This window comes from Ambystoma mexicanum, chromosome 9 (genome assembly GCF_040938575.1).
Source record: "Ambystoma mexicanum isolate Mex_15411 chromosome 9, UKY_AmexF1_1, whole genome shotgun sequence".
In the NCBI taxonomy this organism is placed as follows: domain Eukaryota; kingdom Metazoa; phylum Chordata; class Amphibia; order Caudata; family Ambystomatidae; genus Ambystoma; species Ambystoma mexicanum.
In genome coordinates, this window is record NC_090931.1 from 22,193,741 (window position 1) to 22,216,785 (window position 23,045).

General features: G+C 47.9%; 1 protein-coding gene across 13 annotated transcripts in view; it reads left to right on the top strand.

Annotated features, from left to right (window-relative positions):
- Positions 1 to 23,045, top strand: part of GRAMD1B (GRAM domain containing 1B) — a 1,544,984-nt gene that overhangs the window by 132,422 nt on the left and 1,389,517 nt on the right. For all 13 annotated transcript variants that reach the window (XR_011274513.1, XR_011274514.1, XM_069614100.1 and 10 more), the window contains exon 2: positions 10,963 to 11,040. Coding sequence is in view for 11 of the 13 variants with exons in the window: in XM_069614100.1 (XP_069470201.1) it covers positions 10,963 to 11,040 (78 nt within the window). In the remaining 2 variants the exon portion in view is untranslated. The remainder of the gene's footprint in view (positions 1 to 10,962; positions 11,041 to 23,045) is intronic.

The following is a 23,045-nucleotide window of genomic DNA, read 5'->3' on the forward strand; positions in this document are numbered from 1 at the left end:
CAGTGTAGCCCCCAAGCCCCCACAAAGGAATGTCCACACACTGTATTACTGAAAACACAGTCTTTATATAATTAATATTCAAGGTTATGTACACTATCACAATAACTCACTTTGTGCTCAGAAAATCTACAATGGCAAATATATACAGTTCTAAAGTGGTACCACAATTATCATCAGATCTAATTAAAGTGCATCAACTATACTCTGGTCAAATGTCACACAGATCACTTAATAAAGGCAAGCAACAATAGACATAGGAGGAAAGCAGTTGGTTAGAACGATTGGCAGAATACTGACCCCGTGACCTAGACACAGTTCTGTGTGGAGATCCCCCCCACCTGGGCAACCTGTAAAATAAAGATATAACACAAGCCCAGTCCATATATTGTTCTATAGGTCTTATTTCCTTCTACAATGTTTCTACTCCCCCAATGTACCTGGTAGAGCAGAGTTCTTTGAAGAGGCGTCGATGGATCCTTCTTGAGTGACTCCCTTTAAAGCAGGAGCCACAGATCGTCAAGAGGCGCCGAAGAAGGTGAACTTGGCGTTGATGAAAAGTTGTGGGTTCCGAGGCCACGGCGCTGATCCAGGCCGTGCTCGTCGGCGACGTCCTGCGAGGATGAGGTGTGTGGGGCACCTCGGCAATTGATAGTTCAGGACCGCAAAGAGTTTCTGAAGAACTGTGGCCCGAAAAGGGCGTCAAGTTGTCAAAGTCTTTGTGATCTTTGGGTGGAAGGAAACCCACCGGCGGATTCTCCTTGGTGCATCGGCATCCTCGACTTTCTCCGGCAGGATGAATCGGTCGTCAGTGCGGACAAGGGAGTCTTTCGATTCAACTGTCTTAGCTAAAGGAGCAGGCGGCTCCGGTCGTTGGCGGCACAGCGTCAAGTGGTCCCCTCTTCTGGGCAACACGGCTTCAACGGGCCTCCAGCGGTTATGGCGATACTCCAAACCCTAGTCGACGGCAATGGACTCCGACAGCATCGATGTCCGGGTGCTTCACTTCGTTCTCGTCGGCGGTCCCCGTCTCTGGTCGGCAGCCTTTCGAGGGTCTGACTTCCAGGGAGCTTCAGCGAAGGTTAGCGGTGCTCGATGGTCCCTCAGAGCATGGGAAGAGGGCACCTAACCAGGTGTCACAACTAGAACTTAGGGAGGAGGATATCAATCCCCTCTCCCGAACCACAGAAGCCGAATGGATCGACTCTCCCACCGTGGTTGGCACGGGCGCCTGGATTTTTTGAAGTACAGGTAGCCACGTGACAGCCAATGGGGGGAAGAAGGAGTTAGGGAAAAGGGATGGACTAATAAAGGTAAGGAAGGGAAAACAACTAGACATAAACCAGCAAAATCACATACAATTCCTGACTTGATACTGTAACACCCTGGAAACCTAACCTGACTCTCTCTACATAAACTAGTAAGACATAACATAAGTTTTCACAAAACACATGGAGCAATACACATGACCTTTTCGAATTTTAGTGACCATGACTTGCAAAGCAATGACTTAACGCTACATCAAACATATAGCAAGCAATGACACTGAGACAACAACATGCCCCAGTTATGGGTGGACACAAACTCCTGTACATAGCACAACGCTTTCCCCTTGTGGAGAAAACAATGTGACTGAGGAATGCAGACTTAGCAGACTTTTGGTCGTTTCTGGTTTGTAATCATAACCATTCTGTAATTCAGAAAGTAGCATCAAAACATAGGGTTCATCGTAGCAAGTAGCACAAGCAATACTATTAATAGGGCACACTTCAAGGAAACACACTTAACTAATGGTCCGGACGTTTCCTCATAACGTCCGGACAGCAGAGAGTAAAGCGTTGCTCAATACATGTCGCCGCCGTGGCCCAGGAGGACACAGAACACAGATAAACACTTAACTGAGTGTCCGGGTGCCTCCTGCGGCTGCCCCGGACCTGACGGAAGAGAGCGAATCACACATTAACCAGCGTTCATCGCCGCGGCTCGGGAGATGCGAATGCTGCCACGCATGTTCAGCGTTAGTTCTTCCGTTGCCCGCCTCCGCCTCACACTTCGCTGCTCCGCTGCTGCTGCTGCCGCCCCCCGTGCTCTCCAACATCAATCATCAGCACCTGAGCATGGGCGGGCAGCCATTAAGAGCACATTCTCCTAATGCAAAATGCCTGCAGCTGGTTACTAGCGCGCTTCAGAAAACTACACCCATTCCCCATTCCTGCTGGGAATTGTAGTGTTTTCCCTATCTAGGCGATACACGTCTTCTCCTGCACCACAACCCCTGATTCCTGACACCAGGTCCTCTCTCGGATCAGTCCTCAACAAACTCGACAGCTTTCAGATCCCCCACCCGGGCAACCTGTAAAATAAAGACATAACACAATCCCAGTCCATCTATTGTTCTATAGGTCTTATTTCCTTCTACAATGTTTCTACTCCCCCAATGTACCTGGTATGGCAGAGTTCTTCAAGAGGCATCGATGGATCCTTCTTGAGTGACTCCCTTTAAAGCAGGAGCCAAGGATCGTCAAGAGGAGTCGAAGAAGGTGAACTTGGCATCGATGAAAAGTTTGAGGGTGCCGAAGGCCACGGCGTCGATCCAGGCAGTGCTCGTCGGCGACGTCCTGCGAGGATGAGGTGTGCGGGGCACCTCGGCGATTGATAGTTCAGGACCGCAAAGAGTTTCTGAAGAACTGTGGGACGACAAGAGCGTTGAGTCATCGAAGTCTTTGTGGTCTTTGGGTGGCGGGAAACCCACCGCTGGATTCTCCTTGGCACGTTGGTGTCCTCGACTTTCTCTGGCGGGATGAAGCGGTCGTCGGTGCGGACAAGGGAGTCCTTCGATTCAACAGTCTTAGGCAAAGGAGCGGGCGGCTCCGGTCATCGACGGCATGGCGTCAAGCGGTCCCCTCGTTTGGGCAACACGGCTTCGACGGGCCTCCAGCGGTTACGGCAATACTCCGAACCCTGGTCGATGGCAATGGACTTCGACAGCGTTGATGTCTGGGTGCTTCACTTCGTTCTCCTAGGCGGTCCCCGTCTCCGGTCGGCAGCCTTTCGAGGGTCTGACTTCCAGGGAGCTTCGGCAAAGGTTAGCGGTGCTCGATGGTCCCTTGGACTATGGGAAGAGGACACCTAACCAGGTCCTCTCTCGGATCAGTCCTCGAAAAACTCAACAGCTTTCAGAGCGCATCGAAGCAAATGCAGCAGCAGTTCTTCTTCTTCTAGCTGGGCGTCGAGGATAACCAGTTCCAGTTACTCTTCAAGGGTCAAATCAGCTTCTGAACAATTTCCAGTGGTGAGAGGTCCCCAGGTATACTATTCTGTCTCTCATCCACTCTGCTGGGTCACACTCCGCAGCCAATCATACAGAAGGGCATTCATGCCGTCAGTCAGCCAATCAGGCCTACAGTGCATTCATGCCATACTCCTCTCTCTCAGACACTCACAACAAGGAATGTGTATTGGGAAAGGTACCCAGCCATTCAACACTACACACTGCATTCATACCAGTTTTGGGCAGGGCTGTCTCAGTCATTGTGTCAAACACCAGAAACCAGACAGCCACAACAAGAAGTGTATATTGGTCAAACACTCCACTCACCCAGGTCCCACCTACAGGGTGTACCCACAACATACAGTCACTGGGAAGGCTCCTGCCAGTCTGGCCTGGGCTTCACAACAACACCATATATGGAACTTCCACCCAACAGCACCAGCCAGGGGTAAGGGACAGAGTCAGGGCTTCCCAGGACTTTGGAAAAACAAGGTAACAGGCAATGGAAAGCAAGAGGTCACAAGGGCCATCTTGTTTCCTATCAGGAATCAGCTGATTCCAATGGCAGGACCTGGGTATCCCAAAATGGAGGCTACTCAGAGCACTTGTCAAATTCAGCATGGAGCTGCCACCAGCCCATACCCTGCTCTGTGGGCCACACACAGGTGCCCAAAAACATACACGAGGGGCACAGGGTTGCATGCCCACACATGGGTGAAATTAGGGTATCCCATGGGTCTGTACACCAAACCGAAAACAGGAAGTGCTGCACTGCCAGGAGTCCCACATGGACTCCTGGGCAGAAAATAATGCAGAACACAAATGAAAAAGGATTACAGGACAAGGACAGGGAGGCCATGTCCCTCCAATGCATTTCCTGCATCACAATGGTGAACCTTTTTGTTGAACTGTGAAAGAACTTTTGGAACGTTGGAAAAGTGACTTTTATGTGGAAGGCTATGCGGGCCTCGATCCACGTTTTGAACTGTTTTTTTTTGAGAACCTGAGCCAGAGTGTGTCATCCTGTCTACGGGGACTGCCTTACTCCGTGCTGTACAACGTGGGTAGGAGAGCTGACTCAGCCACTTTGATTCTTGTGATTCTCCTTTGCGTACATATTCCCCATTAGACACTTTTTGTATAAGAGATAGGGCAGGCATTAGGTTTTGTTAGTATAGGCTATTTTGATTTGACACAGACTGACTAGGACTGTGTTTTCTTTATTATTTGATGATCGAGACTACTCCCATCATAGCTATAGGGCAAAGTTGGAGTTTTTCGAAACCCTGAGAATTGAATAAAGGTTTTACAAATTGTACCTTTTATGTCAGTGTCATACCTGTGATACCATGCCTCCCTTACACCAACTCAGTTTCAGGGATCCAGTGCCCAGCCCACTTTCAGGAGGACAGGGCTGTGACGAATCAACTTCCGGGGCATCAGTGGTCCAGGGATGAATATCAGTTCTAAACCATCAATCAGCCCCACACCTCTAGTACACCAGAAGGGATATGATTGGAAACACATGTAAATTATAAACCTCCTTGTCCAAGGACGGAAGGGTTATCTCTGCAAGGTCGTGGATCGTTAGTTAGTTGCAACACAGCAAAAATACAATTATTACCCAATGATAAAAGGGACTGTCCAGACAAGGTTCTATACAAATATCTACTTTAGTATTATTACAACAGACAGTTCTAGCACACTACAAAATACAACCCACCCTGTAAAGGAACACAGAGGACAGACAGTTTCAAGAAGGAAAGGGATGCACTCTGGATACTGACAGATATAATATGATATGATAGTTTATTTATAACGCACTTAATACCCAAAGGTTTCTAAGTGGGGACCAGGGGATGGAACCTGTGGTGCTCCATATCGTCTTGCTTCCAAGGTGAGCACGTTGCCCCTGGGCCATCCTCCCGAGACAGGAAGGTAGTCGGTAAAGCTATCAATCTTAACTGTTCAAGGTTATTTGGTTTCAGCACCAAGGGAGCAAGGGGGTCGTAAATGTCACTGGGGGCCTTTGGAGAAGGACCAGAGGGACAGAACCACAATGTACCTGGTACTTGAGATGATCTTGATGCTCGACAGGGTCGAGTCGGTTCCAAGGCACTTTGCAGCTCCTTTGACAGAGTTCAAGATGGGAGACAGCTGTGGGTATCAGGCGGCAGGCAGTTCAACAAGCAATACTGGACGGATGTCTACAGGCTGGCCTACATGGCGGCCCAGGGTCAAGAATCGTTGTCTCTGTGCTGGTTGGCAGATCAGGAATATTGATCGAGGCGTCTCGGACAACTTCTATTACTGCAGCGTGACAACAGTCAGTGGTGCAGTCAGTCTGGTTTCAAGGGCTCGACTGCCTCGAAAATGTTGTTAAAAGATGGACGCTGGTTGATGATTGTCGTTGTAATCCTCCTAGCTTCTTCGCTGGGCTTGTGTCATCCTTTAAGGCGGATGCCCTAAAGCTGAGGAGAGTGTTTGCAGGCAACAGCCTTTTCGTTTGTTCAGAGACTCTTTGTCACTTCCCACCGAGGAAGCTTGCTTCCAGAATCTAGCAGGGCACACTGTGTGCTGGTTGGGTACCGGTTCTGGAGCTCTTGGATGGGTCCTCTGAGTTCAGTATCTCCCTCTGTTCCCCGGGAGATGTTTAGGGGAGGGATCTTGCTTCCTGATTGGAAATCCTGGCCTTCCTTCACTAGTGGAAGCTTTGAGGCAGACTGTACCTTCAGCCAGGGTCCAAATGAATCCTTCTTCTTACTCCTTTAGAAGTCATCAGATGATCTGCTAAGAGAGATGCTCAGCCCTCTTTTAAAACCAAATGGGCCCAAGTGATTGGTGCAGGTTAAGCCTACCTTAGTGAACTAATCCTGGGTCCCCACCAACAATCTTCTGTTATGCGTGAGCTCATAATCAGAGTGCTTTGCAACAGGAACGGTAAAGTGGTGAAAATATGCACTACTATGCCCCACCCATCTTCCTGTCTGATGTGGATCAAATGGTCTCTCTGGTTAATTGAGCTCTCTGTGGTCCCTGATCAAAGCAGAGGTCTCCCGTGAAGTTATGGCGAGAACAGACTTTCTATCTCCATCAAATCACATTAGGCTGCCCATGACAGGAGGAAGGTGTTGCCCTTCTCCTCTTGGTGCTTTCACGTACTCCTGGCTGTCACAATCCAATTAAATGTGACAGGGAGGACTGAGCCTGTAGGCTGTGTGTCCCCAGAGTACACAGATTTATATTTTTGTTGTGCAGTGAGCATAGGGAAATACGTGCAGTTTAGCCCCCCACATTTTCCAAAGTTGATCTCCAATCATTCAATTTCTTAAAAGAATATCAATAAAACCCAGGCGAGTGCCACATGCTGTGCGGATGATCACATTCCTTACAAGGGCCAAGCTCATATTCAGAGATCCAGTTCCCAGCCCACTATTAGGGATTCAGTGCCCAGTCCACTTTCGGGGATCAAGTGCCCACCCCACTTTCGGGGATCAAGTGTCCAGTCTGCTTTTGGGGATCAAGTGCCCAGCTTGCTTCCAAGGATATAGTGTCCATCTTGCTTTCCGGTATCCAGGGCCCAGCTCAGTTTCAGGGATCCAGTGCCCAGCTCAGTTTCAGGGACCGGGTGCCCAGCTTGCTTCCAAGGATATAATGCCCACTCGCTTTGCTGGATCCAGACTAGCTCACTTTCAGGGATTCAGTGCCCAGCTCACTTTCAGGGATGCAGGGTAGCTCGCTTTACGGGATTCAGGGATCCGGTGCCCAGCTCACTTTCAGGGTTAAAGGGTCCAGCTCACTTTCAGGGATCCAGTGCCCAGTTCAGTTTCAGGGATTCAATGCCCATCTCGCTTCCAGGGATACAGTGCCCAGCTAGCTTAGAGGGTCCAGCTCACTTTCGGGGATTCAGGGCCCAGCTCGCTTTCAGGGTTAGAGGGTCCAGCTTACTTTCAGGATACAGGGCCCAGCTCGCTTTTAGGGATACAGGGCCCATCTCACTTCGGGCGATAGAGGGCACAGCTCATTATTAGGGATATCGAGCTCGGCCTGCTCTATCTCACCCTCTGCTTGTGTTGCCCTCTGGTGCCAGGTATAAGTTCCCCGGTTGTGGTGTCGTAAGATCTCTCAGCTCTCTGTCACCTTTTAGCTTTCTCTTGACACTCCACCTCCTCAGACTCCTTAGCTTCTTCATGTCTCTCAGCCGCATTACCTGCTGCCGTAGTACAAACTTCTTTGAGGCTTTAGGAATCCGGGCAGCCATCTTTCAATCAGGCAGAAGCTTTGTCTCCTTAACACAGGTGCGCACTGGTGTCCCTCTGCTCTTGGTTCGCTGGTGCTCTTGGTGGCCCCACTCACTCCCTTTCCCCTCACCAACTGGGGATTGCTCACGTGGACCAGACTGGGTAAGTGGTATACGTTTCCATAGCATTGTTTTCTCCACCCGTTGTTTGCGGGGCTTCCGCGAACCCACACTGGCCCCGGACTCCACAGTTGTTACGGGATACATTGTCTTTGACATCTTCTTTGTCAACCATACCCTGACTCCGGTAGGAACTACAAAGGCTCGTTATTTATTGTTTGGGGTGTGCCAAGGAAGCGGGGTTCAGGGAAATGCGGTATTTGCATTGTCATCTCTCATACCAAACCCCTCCTCTTCTTTGGGAAGGGTTAAGGGCAGTAATCACTGGCATTAAATATGGTGCTAGATCAGGACTCTGGGAGAACCTTGCCTGGGTGCCTGTCCTACACCCAGTACAGGTAGCAAACACCTTCCTCCGATGAGATTAGGAGAAGGGTCTCGGGCAGAGTCTGCTTTTGACTTGTTGCTTGCCATACACACCTGGTGCCCTTTGGAAGTACAGAAGGAGCAGACACTGGCCTTAAGAATGGAAAGAGAACATGGTCCTGGGAGAGGGGAGCACTGCCACTCTTAGACTCTGCAGTTTCATGGCCAAGGTTCCACTGCTGAAGGTGGTATGGATCCGGAGGGGGGACTGCAGATCCCATCCTTGTCCACCTTCAGGTAAAGGCCCAGGTAGGCCATCTTTTCCCATCTACAGAGTCCTTTCCAGGCCTAGGAACGGACTGCCCGCTGAATAGCTGTTATGTTGTTACCTCTGAAAAGCACTCTGTTATGCATCTGTACTGTTGTGCCTTCTGTAAAGCGCTCTGTTATGCATCTGTACTGTTGTTACCTCTGTAAAGCCCCCCATTATGCACCTGCACTGTTGTTACCTCTGTAAAGCGCTCTGTTATGTATCTGTATTGTTGTGCACCTCTGTCAAGCGCTCTGTTATGCATCTGCAATGTACACCTCTGTAAAGCACTGCTTTATGCATCTGTACTATTGCACACCTCTTTAAAGCTCTCTGTTATGCATCTGTGCTGTTGTACACCTCTGTAAAGCGCTCCGTTATGCATCTGTACTGTTGTTACCTCTGTAAAGCGCTCCATTATGCATCTGTACTGTTGTCACCTCTGTAAAGCACTGCTTTATACATCTGTACTATTGTACACCTCTGTAAAGCTCTCTGTTATGCATCTGTACTGTTGTGCAGCTCTGTAAATCACTCTGTTATGCATCTGTACTGCTGTACTGTACAGCTCTTTAAAGCGCTCTGTTATGTATCCTTACTGTTGTGCTGTACAGCTCTGTAAAGCGCTCTGTTATGTATCTGTATTGGTGTATACCTCTGTAAAGCACTCTGTTGTGTGTCTGTACTGTTGTATACCTATGTAAAGCGCTCCATTGTTTATCTGTATTGTATTGTATACTTCTCTAAAGCGTTATGTTATGCATCTGTACTGCTGTACTGTACAGCTCTTTAAAGCACTCCCTTATGTATCTTTACTGTTGTGCTGTACAGCTCTGTAAAGCGCTCCGTTATGCATCTGTACTGCTGTACTGTACAGCTTTTTAAAGCGCTTTGTTATGCATCTGTACTGCTGTACTGTACAGATCTTTAAAGCGCTTTGTTATGTATCTGTACTGTTGTGCTGTACAGCTCTGTAAAGCGCTCCGTTATGTATCTGTATTGGTGTATACCTCTGTAAAGTGCTCCATTGTGTATCTGTACAGTGGCGGACTTAGTGGTCGGCAGACAGACAAATGGCGAGCGGGCCCCTGTGCCCTGCCCCACCCCTTCCCTTCCCAGTCTCTCTCTGAGACACTCTTTGCAGTCAGACCCGAACTTCAGCAGATGATCACAGCGCACTGTAATGGAGGCAATGAATCTATTAATAGGCGTTAAACGCCTGCCGCACAGTGCACAATGCCCACTATTACTCTGTGTTAATCACTTCCCAGTTGTTCGCTGCAGCTCCGTCCAGGGTGCTCTGACTGGGCAGTTTACTTCTCGCTGTATTCCCTTTCCAGAAACGCACGCTCCTCTGCTCTAGCAAGTCTTTAATGTATCATAGTTTAGAAATAATGCAGATTTAAGCAGACCTGAATTCTGCTTGTTGTAATATTAGTTCAGAGCTGGATGTCTGCGCTCGGGCCTTAAAAATCACAACTTAAATAAAATGAATCATGTGTCCCTAAAGTTCATCTTAGCGCAACTCCGCCCACTTTGAGGCCCCGCCTCCAGGACCCGCCCACTTGGGGGCCCTCTGTAATTTTTGCCCACGGGGCCCTTTGCCTTAAATCTGCCACTGTATCTGTACTGTTGTCACCTCTGTAAAGCACTGCTTTATACATCTGTACTGTTGTCACCTCTGTAAAGCTCTCTGTTATGCATCTGTACTGTTGTGCAGCTCTGTAAATCACTCTGTTATGCATCTGTACTGCTGTACTGTACAGCTCTTTAAAGCGCTCTGTTATGTATCCTTACTGTTGTGCTGTACAGCTCTGTAAAGTGCTCCATTATGTATCTGTACTGTATTGTATACTTCTCTAAAGAGTTCTGTTGCTTCTCGAAGCGAGGTCTGCGCTCAATAAATATAATAATAAAAATAATAATAATAATAATAGCTGACACCTGTTCACTGCTGGAGAGTTGTTCTGACATCATTTGTACTGATTTTGAAGTATCGTGGTGACACACTCTCTACAGACTGAAGTATTGTGTTGAGCTTGTGTGTGCTCCAGGAGAATGATTGTGTGTGCTTCTTGTGTACGAAGTATTGTGCTGACACACTGTGCACTGTACGGGAGGCTGGAGTAAGCCGCTACATCTTTTCTTACGACACTGGTATTAACACACGGCATCTGTTCCTTTCTTCTCCTTTTCTTGCTCTTCTGTTTTCCCTCTTTGAAATGATTTCCAACACATCCATGCCCCCACTTGCACCTTCCCTTCCCTCTGTCTTCCGGTTGCCGCGCGCCGCTCCTGATTCTCATGGCCTAACTCTACATTGTGCAAAACACTGTCCCTTCCCATTTCATCCATCACCTTGAACACTCTCCTCCTTCTCACCAATGTTTCTCATTCTGCACTCCTCCCACTCTGCCTCTTCCCTTTCATCTTCTCCTCAATCTGTCTTTCCTTTCTTTCTCTGTTCCTCTTTCCTCCATCCTTCTTGCTTCTGCTTCTCTCTGGTGTCTCCACGCCCCCATACTGTTTCCTCTCCCCTGCATCTCTCTTTATGTCCGCTAGTTGGCTCTCCTTCCCCCGCCTCTCCCGATTTACTCCATGTTCCTCCTCCCTCATTCACTATGTCTTCTGTTTTTCCTTCTCTCCTCTTCTGTGCAGTAGCCAGCAGAGCAGCCAGCAGAGCAGCCATGACGATGAGTCTGCTCGGTTCCTGAGCCCCTCCCTTCTGGATGAAAGGTAGGTAGAGAGCTACGTGCAGTACAGAAGCTGCCATATTTGCCCTATGTGAGGAGTTCCACTGTGCTGTCCACCATCACAGACACATAAATAACTACTTCCTCTGAAGATACACCAGGGGGAACATCAACGCCTCCTCCAATGGCACCGATTCTGAGGGTCAGGTGGGAGCATGGGTCTGCAGGTGACCAGGCAGCCATGTTTCAGTTCCATGTCCTGAATCTTACATAAGGTGGCATTCAGCAGCCAAAGGGTGTCATTGGCTAGTAAAATCCATCTGGAAGGGCAGATGAGAACTGTGATGAGTGGAAGAGTGGAGCTTCCTGTGCAGACGTGTTTTAGTCCTCTGTGATTGGCAGAAGAGTGGAGCTGTCCTCTGCGATTGGCGGAAGAGTGGAGCTTCCTGTGCAGACGTGTTTTAGTCCTCTATGATTGGCGGAAGAGTGGAGCTTCCTGTGCAGACATGTTTTAGTCCTCTGTGATTGGCGGAAGAGTGGAGCTTTCTGTGCAGACGTGATTTAGTCCTCTGTGATTGGCAGAAGAGTGGAGCTGTCCTCTGTGATTGGCGGAAGAGTAGAGCTTCCTGTGCAGACGTGTTTTAGTCAGCTGTGATTGGCGGAAGAGTGGAGCTTCCTGTGCAGACGTGTTTTAGTCCTCTGTGATTGGCGGAAGAGTGGAGCTTCCTGTGCAGACGTGTTTAGTCCTCTGTGATTGGCAGAAGAGTGGAGCTGTCCTCGGTGATTGGCGGAAGAGTAGAGCTTTCTGTGCAGACGTGTTTTAGTCCTCTGTGATTGGCTGAAGAGTGAAGCTGTCCTCTGTGATTGGCGGAAGAGTGGAGCTTCCTGTGCAGACGTGTTTTAATCCTCTGTGATTGGAGGAAGAGTGGAGCTTCCTGTGCAGACGTGTTTGAGTCCTCTGTGATTGGCGGAAGACTGGAGCTTCCTCTGCAGACGTGTTTTAGTCCTCTGTGATTGGCGGAAGAGTGGAGCTTCCTGTGCAGACGTGTTTTAGTCCTCTGTGATTGGCAGAAGAGTGGAGCTGTCCTCTGTGATTGGCGGAAGAGTGGATCTTCCTGTGCAGACATGTTTTAGTCCTCTGTGATTGGCGGGAGAGTGGAGCTTTCTGTGCAGATGTGTTTTAGTCCTCTGTGATTAGCGGAAGAGTGGACCTTCCTGTGCAGATGTGTTTTAGTCCTCTGTGATTGGCAGATGTGTGGAGCTGTCCTCTGTGATTGGTGGAAGAGTGGAGCTTCCTGTGCAGACGTGTTTTAGTCCTCTGTGATTGGCAGAAGAGTGGAGCTGTCCTCTGTGATTGGCGGAAGAGTGGAGCTTCCTCTGCAGACTTGTTTTCGTCCTCTGTGATTGGCGGAAGAGTGGAGCTTCCTGTGCAGACTCATAGCACTAGGATGCAGCGCTTGCAAGCGCTGAATTTGAAATAGTGGGTATTGAAGTGAATACAAGTTGAATTTTAAATCCCCAGGGCAGTATTAGAAATCTAACAGAGAAGATAAGTCCAGTTCTCTGGCTAAAAAAGTACAATAAACATGAGTGGCTCGTGTTCTTAAGGACAGCAGTCACCCTGGTGAATTACACTGGTGTGCAGGGCTTGCAATGCCTTCCTGAACCCCTTATGAAGACGAGCGAGGGCCGTGATGCATCTTACACTGATAGCAATGAATGCAAGCAGGCAGAGATGCATGCAGTGGCCAGGTCCTGCACGCTGTCACGCATGATGGCGTATGGTAGCTATGGGCCTCATTACAGGTCGGGCGGTCCGGAATTAACAGTGGTGGTAAACCCGCTGCCACTGTTAATTCCGGACCGCCCGATCCCGAGTCCTGCAGGCGGAAGGTGATCTTCCCACCAGGTCTGACCTGGCGGGTTGAACACCTCCCGCCTGCAGACGGACGTGGAAACACCAGCACCATCACGAGATGGTGCCGGTGTTTCCACTTCCCCATTCCCATTGAGTCCTATGGGACTCAATGGGAATGGGGATTTACTGAATTCCTCCTCCGGAATTCCCTGGACACCAGGGCTGTAATGCCCTGGTAATTCCGGGAGTCACGGAGGCGGAATGGTAATAGTAATCCGGCGGTAACCAGGCGGTTTTACAGCCGTGGTTACCGCCGTACTTGTAATGGTGCCCAATGTCTTGTTCGAAAAAAGATGATGAAGTAGGATTTACAATTATAATTCACGTCCACACATCAAGCTCTGCTTTTTGGGTTCCTCTCCATTAAGAAATAAACAATAATTAATGTATGTCAGCATTAATTGACCACCTTGTAATACAGGCTTTTTAGCAAACATGTTATAATCATTGTACATCGTGTCATAAGGTTATATTTAATAATAATTTATGCAGATTGCATAATGTTACCAAGCATTATGAACTGTATGCTTTGAATTGAATTTAGCTTTGCCACAGCCAAGGGGGAGCAGGGTGTGGGTTTTGGGGGGTTCACGGAAGACTGAGAGGATTTGGGGCCCTAGAATCAAAGGAGATCTGATTTCATCCTTCGCCACTTCTACATCTTTAAAATGAGCATGGGATGAGTTTTTTGGGGGGGTCAGGAAAGGTCCCAATGAGTAAGAGGGGTTGATGATGTGCACAACTTATTTGTGACTGGGCGTTAAACGGAGTTGGCGCAATGTTGCAATTTTATATCTATCAAGTTTAGTTAATGTGGTATGTGTTACTTTTAGTGTTACTTTGTGTGCAAGTTGATACATTTACGATTTGCATGCGTGCAGCAAGATTACTTTCAAAATTGCCAATTAAATATAAACGCGATCTACATATCGTGTGCTATGAAGTGTCTAAAAGCTGGGCGATGAGCAGTTTCATAACTTGCATGTGAGGTCGGAGACCTGTCATGGAAAACCCACTGTGAAGAAGACACAGTAGTTATTAAACATGCACTCTGACATACGTACATGGAACATTTATAAATCTATATGCACTGCACTCCTTTATACATTGATTACAATTCTACAGTCGGGTTTGCAGGGAATTCTGAGTGACTGAGAAAACTGGTTTTGCAGGATTGTAAGCTAAAGGAGAGATAATGATTAACCTCAACATTAAGCAGATGGTCAAGACAACAATCCGGCCTGTGGTTTTTATGGCCTGGCAATATCGTGAAAGGCAGGTGTAATCTTTTCAAGATCAAGGGTTTCAAGTGCACGGGAGCATGTTATTTATTGTTCAGAGAGATCCAGCCATTTGCTTTTGACCAACAATTAACTCTGTGTGAAATGACCAATGCTTGGTCACTCTTGAGGCCATAGTGACCAATACTTCATGGACTTCGATTGTTTTCTCAGGATGTGACCAGAGGTCATGCATGTTGAATTAGTAGTCGTTTAGATTACAGTGTTCTGGAGACACAAGCAAGTCGGGTGGGTGAGATGGTTATCATCAGTCCAAATGTAACCTGTGTATTCCTGCCCTCTTCATGTTGTTTGAAGTATTCGTGAAAACCATGTGCATTTATGTCGAGGGCTAGAAGGTCTCAGGCCAGCTGTGACTTGTAATACATAATGTTTGTATGTGAATGTGTAACTCTGTGATGATGTCACAACCTACCATGGAAACATCTAAAAAGAGTTTGTGTTGTACACATGACTTGAAGATGGTAGTTAAGATTATCGTTACCAATGAGAACAGGGGATTTTGAGAAAGATTGGATTTCTTTTGTATAGGTCTTGACCAATCACATGTGGGGGTGTTTTGTAATAAAATATATGCAAGTGTTTTAACTGCTGCAAACATGTATATAATGTGTCAACATGTGTGGTTCGGATAGACTTGGGTTACTTGGACTCTACCACGTCACCTAGCCCCTTCCCAGTTGATTGTACAATAAACTTGCTTTATGTACCAAGTGCTCTCGCTTCTTTAGTGGTGGGCCTGCTTTGGGGAAAGGTGATTAGAGACCCATCCCCACAAGTGCTTGTTGGATGCATTACAGAATCTTTGAACCAGTGCATTGGTGTTTAATGACCTTCTTACCATGAGGGGTAATAAGCCTAGTGCAAAATACACATAGTTGCAATACATGTTTGTGCCTGACCAATGTTTTCCCTAGTGTACTATTCGTATTATCACTAAAGCAAAAATTGCACTCGCAGTCTGCAGAAAGCAGCGCCGGAAGCCCAGGGCACAAAAGGTTGTGCACCGTCTGCGCTCTTCAGACTGCAGATGTAGCAGGGAAGTCGGGAGCCCAGGGCCGGTGCCCTAGCAGCTAAGTGGGGGTGGGAGCAGGAGCAGGTGGAGGCAGGCAGAGGCTGCTGCATAACAGCCGTGGGTTCAGGTGGCCTCCCCCTGACAAGGAAGGGGAGAGGGCTGTGCACAGATGGTCGCAACAGTGGAATGCACCCTTTTGTGCTTGTTATGCTGCAATCTGTGGTTCCACCTTGGGTGCTCGGCTAACAGACTTATAACTAAATTTTGCCCTGGTGCAAAAATGAATTGAAAAAATATGTTTTTGGTCTAGTGTAGTTTTTGTCCCAATGCAAATACTGTGCAAAATAGTGCTTTCACCAGTGCAAAGGTTCAGTAATACAGCCCATGGTGGGTAGAGGGATCTACCCGAGCCTCCTTGAGGAGAGTTGGGGTAGCCTACACACCCGTATTTTTAAGTTGTTGCAGATGTGTAGAGAGATGTACCCGAGCCTGCTCATGAACAGTGGGGGTGTACTTAACCCCCAGATCCACCTGGCATACAGGGCAAAAGGGCAGTGCCAACAGAGCTGGGCCCTCTGACTAGTGTTACTCTCTTTTGTGGGAGGATATGACCACTTTATTGAGTTATTGCACAACAACACTGATAGTTTGACCATTTTTTTGACTCAATGTGCATTGAAATTACATGTTTGCCTGAAAATGTGCATTTCGGAATGTAGAAAGCAGTTTCTGGAAAAAAGTAATAAAAAGCAATTGTAATGCACGGCCCGTGTTAATGTATACGGTGCCTACTTTTGTATCAGTCCAACCCTGTTTATCTGATGTGTAATTCTTGGTTGGCTGGTGATGTAGAAAGATGCACCCGAGCCTCCTCGTGGAGAGTTGGGGTCCACTACTCCCTGGTGTGTTGAAGTTCTTTATCGCATAGCCGGCTTGTGGAGGTGCCGGGGGATCAGTGCCTTGTTCCTGTGTTTGCAAACCGCAGTGCACCCCTTCATACTGCACACTTTTTGTGCAAGGCCTGCCACATGCATTGATTTGCAGCTCGCATTATTGGAGGGCTTTGTAATTATTGTTGCTGTGTGCTTGGCAGGCTGGCCTTTCAACCTTCTAACTGGTGATTTAACTTCATTCTGGACGCATACCTACATAACCTCTGGGTTTAGTCCGGAGACTCTGGGTTTTACGCTCTTCTCTGGGTCTCTGGGTTTTCCGGTGCAGGCTCAGAGTTTCTGCGGCTCCGCCCATGCCTCCATCCAATTGGCTACAAAAGTCTGCTGCTGGTAGCCAATCGGGTGGAGGCGTGGATGGGACCCGGCTGTGTGCTCTGGAGTTCCCGTTCCCATGGGCGAAGACTGGTATGTAGCTACACACACAGCTCCAATACTGGGAAGTCCAAGTCCCAGAATGCGAAGATTACAGACCTAGACTGGTGAAACGTGCAGTGTGTGAAGGGTGGTCCTGCAGCACTCGAAAGTCCATGGCCTCCCCTCTGACGCTTTACAGAATGGCTCCCAGAGCCCTCGAGTTGACCAATTCCATGAGCCAGAAAGCCATATGGTACAGTCCTGTTTTTTTTCCTCAATATTTCTTGGCTTTTCAGTCGTTTTTGATCCTTTTTCAACATAGGGCTTTAGATTCCAGCATTCCAAGAACAAACACAGAGCTGGGGGACTTTATTGCGCATGGGTTTGGGAAACTTGTATACTCCTGAGTGACGGTTGATCATCCTATGTAATGGGCAACGCAACAAGTTGACTCTGTGTGGATCAAGGTTAATATTTGTTGAGGCGTGGTGTGTAGGTGCTCCCGGGTATGAGGCATCACCAAGTAAGAGAATTGCTACCTCAGGGGAATAAGACTCGACTATATAGAGTGCAGCAAATATAACTTTGTGAAATATTGGACCTTTTCATGGTTGACATACAATCGTGTTTCTAATGGCAGCTACAACAACTGTGTTTACCTTTTGACATGACATGTGGGCGGGTCCTTGTGCAATTGGGCATAGTATTGTGTGACTATGGGCAGGGCATACATCTCTCGGTTTTTGATTTTCAAATGCATTCTGGCATGACTGGACGATTACACCAAAATGTGTTGGTATCGTAATATGAATGTAATTTCTCTATGCGCTTTGTGGGCAATAATGCACACAGAAATTGGGCCTCATGACAAGTGTACCGGCCTGGAAATAGGGGTGCCAGTGAGCTCACCAGCATCCTTGTGTCTGGTCTGGCAAAATACAGGTTTGCCTGCTGGCACCGCTGTGCCCGACAGGTCTGACCCTGCCAGGGAAGCTGTCACGATAAGCTAACCCGTCACGGAACCACTGGCACAGTGCTTCCATGTCCACACTCCCATTGAGTCCTTCAGGATTCTGTGGGAATGGGGATTAACGAAATTACAGGCGTCTGACTTCCCGGCAGCCGGTCTCGTAATGAGCCGTTGGCATTTGGAAGTCAGGCGCCGTACATTTTTACGGGTCTGGCAGCAACCCGCCGGTTGCACCAGCAGGGTTACTGCTGGACGCGTAATGAGGCCCATTGTCTGATAGCAATGATAGTTAAAGCATGACACTGACATTGCTGTCACCACATGACCAGACAGTGAAGGGGTCCAGGAGCAGCACCATTGACATGCCGTCTAACCATTGGGTGAGGATTTGCTGGTGACCTGCAGAAACTCCTGGTGACTCTTCCTAATTGGGCAGCGAGAGGCGGTTGTTCCTGGAACACAGAGGCGGATTAACAGAGCCGCAAAGGGGCGAAGGCCAAGCAGGCCTTTCTTGCCAAGCCATGCCCCCTTAGGCAAGTTTGCTCCTAAGGCCTTAGGAAGGGAAACCAAGTCTGCCTAATATATGCTCTGAATCTTTGACAGGATTGGTACCTGTGTTCCAGCAGGGACGCTCTATACCCAGAGCTATCTCGCAGGGCTTGGTTTAGTGTGTTTTTTGGTTCTTGAACTCACCAGATTCCTCTTACTTACAAGTTTGGAAGTGTATGTTCACATTCACCAATTCAATTCTTTAATGACCTGCCTACATGGGCCCTGTGAGGAATCCAACCACCTGCAAGGTGGGTGTGTGATCGCCTGTGCTTTTTTAAATTTTTAAATGAAATTGAATAATGGTAGATCAACCTCCAGAAAATGTGTGGGGATAATCTGCACACATTTTACTATCTTCAGTGCATGACATAAACATATACCTGTTTACTCTGGATGGCCTTTAGTTGAGATATGACAAGAGGAGTACAGAAGGGGAAGGTCCAAACCTTCCCCTTGCCATGGTCAGCCTAATTAACTAAGAAAGGCTCCATGGATCCACCCTGTCCTTTTGTTGAGCCATGCATCTGGTGGCAGCAATTTGCATACAATTCATAGAGTAATTCAAACAGGCCCACATGGGGCCTGGCTGCAGAGGTTAACAAAGGAGACAGGAAACCCCAACAGCCTTTCATGTGCAACAGTGTCAACCTGAATCCAGCTCCCACTCTCAGTATCAATTGACAATGAACTGTCATGTCTAAAACTCCGTGTTTACAGTAATTCACATCGCAGCGGGATCCCATTCATAAGGTACAAGTATGTGGCTTGCAGGAACCAGGAAATCTGGTCTCAACACATCTACAATGGAGACCTGCTGCTTTAATCTGGAATCACAGAGAGTTCCATTAACCAAAGAAACTCTTTGATCCACAAGAGACAGGGAAATGGGTGGGACGTAGTATTGCATGTTTTCACCCCTTTACCTTTTATGTTGCAAGGCACTCTGGTTATGACCTCATGCATACAGGAGATTGTTGGTGGGGACCCGGGGTTTGTTCCTACACCCATCCCTTTGGTCCATTTGGCTTTAAAAGAGGGCTGAGCCCCTCTTTTGGCAGGTCACCTGAAGGCTTCACCAGAAGCAGAAGGAAGAACTCATCATTGGACCATGGCTGAAGGTACAGTCTGCCTCAAATCTTCCACCTGTGATGGAAGGCAAGGACCTCCAAGAGGGAAGCACTGTCCCTCCCCTAAACATCCCCCAGGGAACAGAGGGAGATACTGAATCCAGAGGACCCTTCAGCAGCTCCAGATCCTGTTCCAACCCAGCACACAGCGTGCTCAACTAGGTTCTGCAGAAAACCTCCTAGTTGGGAAGTGCCATAAGGTCTCTGAACCCCCCACCAAGAACACCTACAGCACAAGGTAAATTGTGGTTCCGTCCCCCTGGTCCTTCTCCCAAGGCCCCTAGTGACATTTTAAGACCCAATGCTCCCTTTGTGCTGAAGCCAAGTAACCTTAAACTGTTGTCGTTATTTACTATTACGATTACTCTCCTGTTGTGAGGGAACGCTATACATCGGAGTGTGCCCTTTAAGTCTACGTCACACGAGAGTGGAAGAGGAGGAGTCAGGTGGGAGGAAGTGTCGGTATAAATAAAGTTGTTGAAAGAAGAGCATGTCTCTGTGTCCTCCTTGCATTCCTGCTGAAGGCCCAATGTTCTCAACAACTGGCGATGAGGTATATGAACCAGTACATGCCTGCAGCAGCACTCTGCTGCAGGTTCCTCCGTGGCTCGGTGGAGAGTCATTCTTCCTCACGTCTTCTGACGCGTCCTGTCGGTCTCCTCTGATGTCCCCCGCCTCAACCTGTCCTTAACAGCCTGTAAAGACTGCAACATATGTGACCCACGCCTCGGCACTTTGGTAACAGCCGGCGAAAGCTGCAACATGTGCTCGGTGAGACACACTGTGGTTGAGTCTGCCGACGAGAATGCGGGTGGTGCAGCCCACTCTCGCCTGATCTCACGTGTCAGCTGGGGAGACGTTCACACACTGTAATGCAGTTGCTGGATGGCCCGTAGGACAGATCCCGACTCCCAGAGCTGCCGCTGATGGAGGGCCGCTGAGAGTTGGCCCGTAACAGCTGATCTCTGCTCCTTTGGGTTTCCAGGACAGAGAAATGCTGATAAAGCAACGTAGCATAAAAGAAACAAAAGGGAAAGTCACATCACATCCCTGATCACATGCTACACAAAAGACAACTGCTCATATAATTCTGGTTCAGAAACCCCATAAGTGCTCTGCCACCATGTGGACCAGGCAGACAATCTGGGATTACCACAGCAAGGCAGTGCCAAAGTGGCCTTTCTGAGGAAACCATGCCCAATCAGCCTACAACTTCAATAATAAAAATCAGGTGTGGATGGCCACACATGTCTGCTGCCTCAATGATGAGAAGACGGAACTCTTATTAACCGGCTCACAAGCCAAACTAAACCAACTCGACACCAACTTCAACTCCTTCTGTATAGACGGCATTAACATCCCAGTCTCCAAAGTCATTAAAACCTTAGGTGTCTATCTTGAATCCTCCTTAATGCTAACAAAAGAAGTGAGCGCTGTAGCCTCTGCCACAGCCTACACTTGTACATTAATAAACGGCTGTAGACTATTTCTCTCCCTCACTAGCTGCTCCACCTTAGCTAGAGTGCTGATCCTATCCAAATTGGATTATTGTAATGCACTCTAACTCGGAACCAGTAAAAGAAATCTAAACAAACTTCAGGTCCTCCAAAATAATGCTATCAGAGCAGCCTTTAACATAACCCGATCCTACCACATCTCTGAAACAAGGCGCAACGCCCGCTGGCTGTCCATTAATAACAGAATCTCTTTGAAAACACTGACCCTTACTCATAAGTGCCAAACAAACTCATCATCTAACTACCTGGTCTGTAGATTCACCAAAAAACAGTTGTCTAGACCCACTAGATCAGCCCAACTGTACTGCCTTATAGTCCCTAGGTATAACCGTCAGAAATCTAGAGGCACTAGCTTCCCGGTATTAGCATCAAAACTTAGGAACTTTATACATGCAGCCATGAGAACTGTACCTGCTCTGCCCCAATTCAGGACAAGCGTAAAAATATGGCTTGCCACTCTTGAAACCAACTAACCTACTATGACTCTGCTTGTCGCTTCCCTCTTATTTGTATATAACGTCATGTATTATCTCCTTTTCATGTAAAATGCCAATGTTGTAAATATTATATATATATCAATCTATCCCATGTCATTCCAAGTGCACCTTAATAGTCTATCTAGGTCCACCTCTACCTCCCTAGCCTGTATACACTGCCTGAAACCCCCTGTATCAATCTATCCCCATGTCATTCCAAGTGCAACCTTAATAGTCTATCTAGGTCCACCTCTACCTCCCTAGCCTGTATACACTGCCTGAAACCCCCTGTATCAATCTATCCCCATGTCATTCCAAGTGCAACCTTAATAGTCTATCTAGGTCCACCTCTACCTCCCTAGCCTGTATACACTGCCTGAAACCCCCTGTATCAATCTATCCCATGTCATTCCAAGTGCACCTTAATAGTCTATCTAGGTCCACCTCTACCTCCCTAGCCTGTATACACTGCCTGAAACCCCCTGTATCAATCTATCCCATGTCATTCCAAGTGCACCTTAATAGTCTATCTAGGTCCACCTCTACCTCCCTAGCCTGTATACACTGCCTGAAACCCCCTGTATCAATCTATCCCCATGTCATTCCAAGTGCACCTTAATAGTCTATCTAGGTCCACCTCTACCTCCCTAGCCTGTATACACTGCCTGAAACCCCCTGTATCAATCTATCCCATGTCATTCCAAGTGCACCTTAATAGTCTATCTAGGTCCACCTCTACCTCCCTAGCATGTATACACTGCCTGAAACCCCCTGTATCAATCTATCCCCATGTCATTCCAAGTGCAACCTTAATAGTCTATCTAGGTCCATTTGTCTCACCTACAAAGCCCTGAATCGCCTATCCCCGCCTTATCTAACCAATAAACTCACCATGAAACCTGCTACCAGAATCACCAGATCCACCAACACACTATGCCTGGTGGTGCCCAAATACACCCTAAAAAGAGCCGGTGGAACCAGTTTCCCGGTTCTAGCCGCCCAACTCTGGAATACACTTCCACTGGACATCAAATCCATTTCAACCTTTCAATCATTCAGAACCCAGGTTATCACCTGGCTACTGAATAAAAATGAACACCACCTCAGATCACTCTGGACACCTCATACACACACCCTAGCCAGCATTCACTACCACCCTGTGTCTGATGGTACTGCTTCTGTATCATTCCTGTGTACATATTATATAAAATGTATAACTCCTGTACATTAACTGTATTTGTGTAAATTGTATAAATTCTGCACAACATGTTCTAAATCTATAACCTGTATCCTGTAACCATATCTGTGCCCATATACCCCTGGGTCTGGCGCGCTATACAAATAAAATAAACAAACAAACACACCAACCTCTACCTCCCTAGCCTGTATCCACTGCCTGAAGCCCCCTGTCTCAATCTCTCCCAATGTCATCCCAAGGGTCTACATCCTTCCTTATCCCCCTCTACCTCCCTAGCCTATATAACTACCTGAAGTCCCCTGTATCAATCTATCCCCATGTCATTCCAAGTGTCTTTGTCGTTCCGTGTCCCCCTCTAACTCCCTAGCTTGTATCCACTGCCTGAAGCCCCCTGTTTCAATCTATCCCCATGTCATTCCAAGTGTCTCCATCTTTCTGTGTCCCCCTCTACCTCCATAGCCTGTATCGACTACCTGAAGCCCCCTGTTTCAATCTATCCCCATGTCATTCCAAGTGTCTTCATCTTTCTGTGTCCCCCTCTACCTCCCAAGCCTGTATCCACTGCCTGAAGCCCCCTGTATCAATCTATCCACATGTCATTCCAATTGCCCCCTTAATAGTCTATCATTCTGACTGCCCCTCTGCCTCCCTGGCCTGTAACCACTGC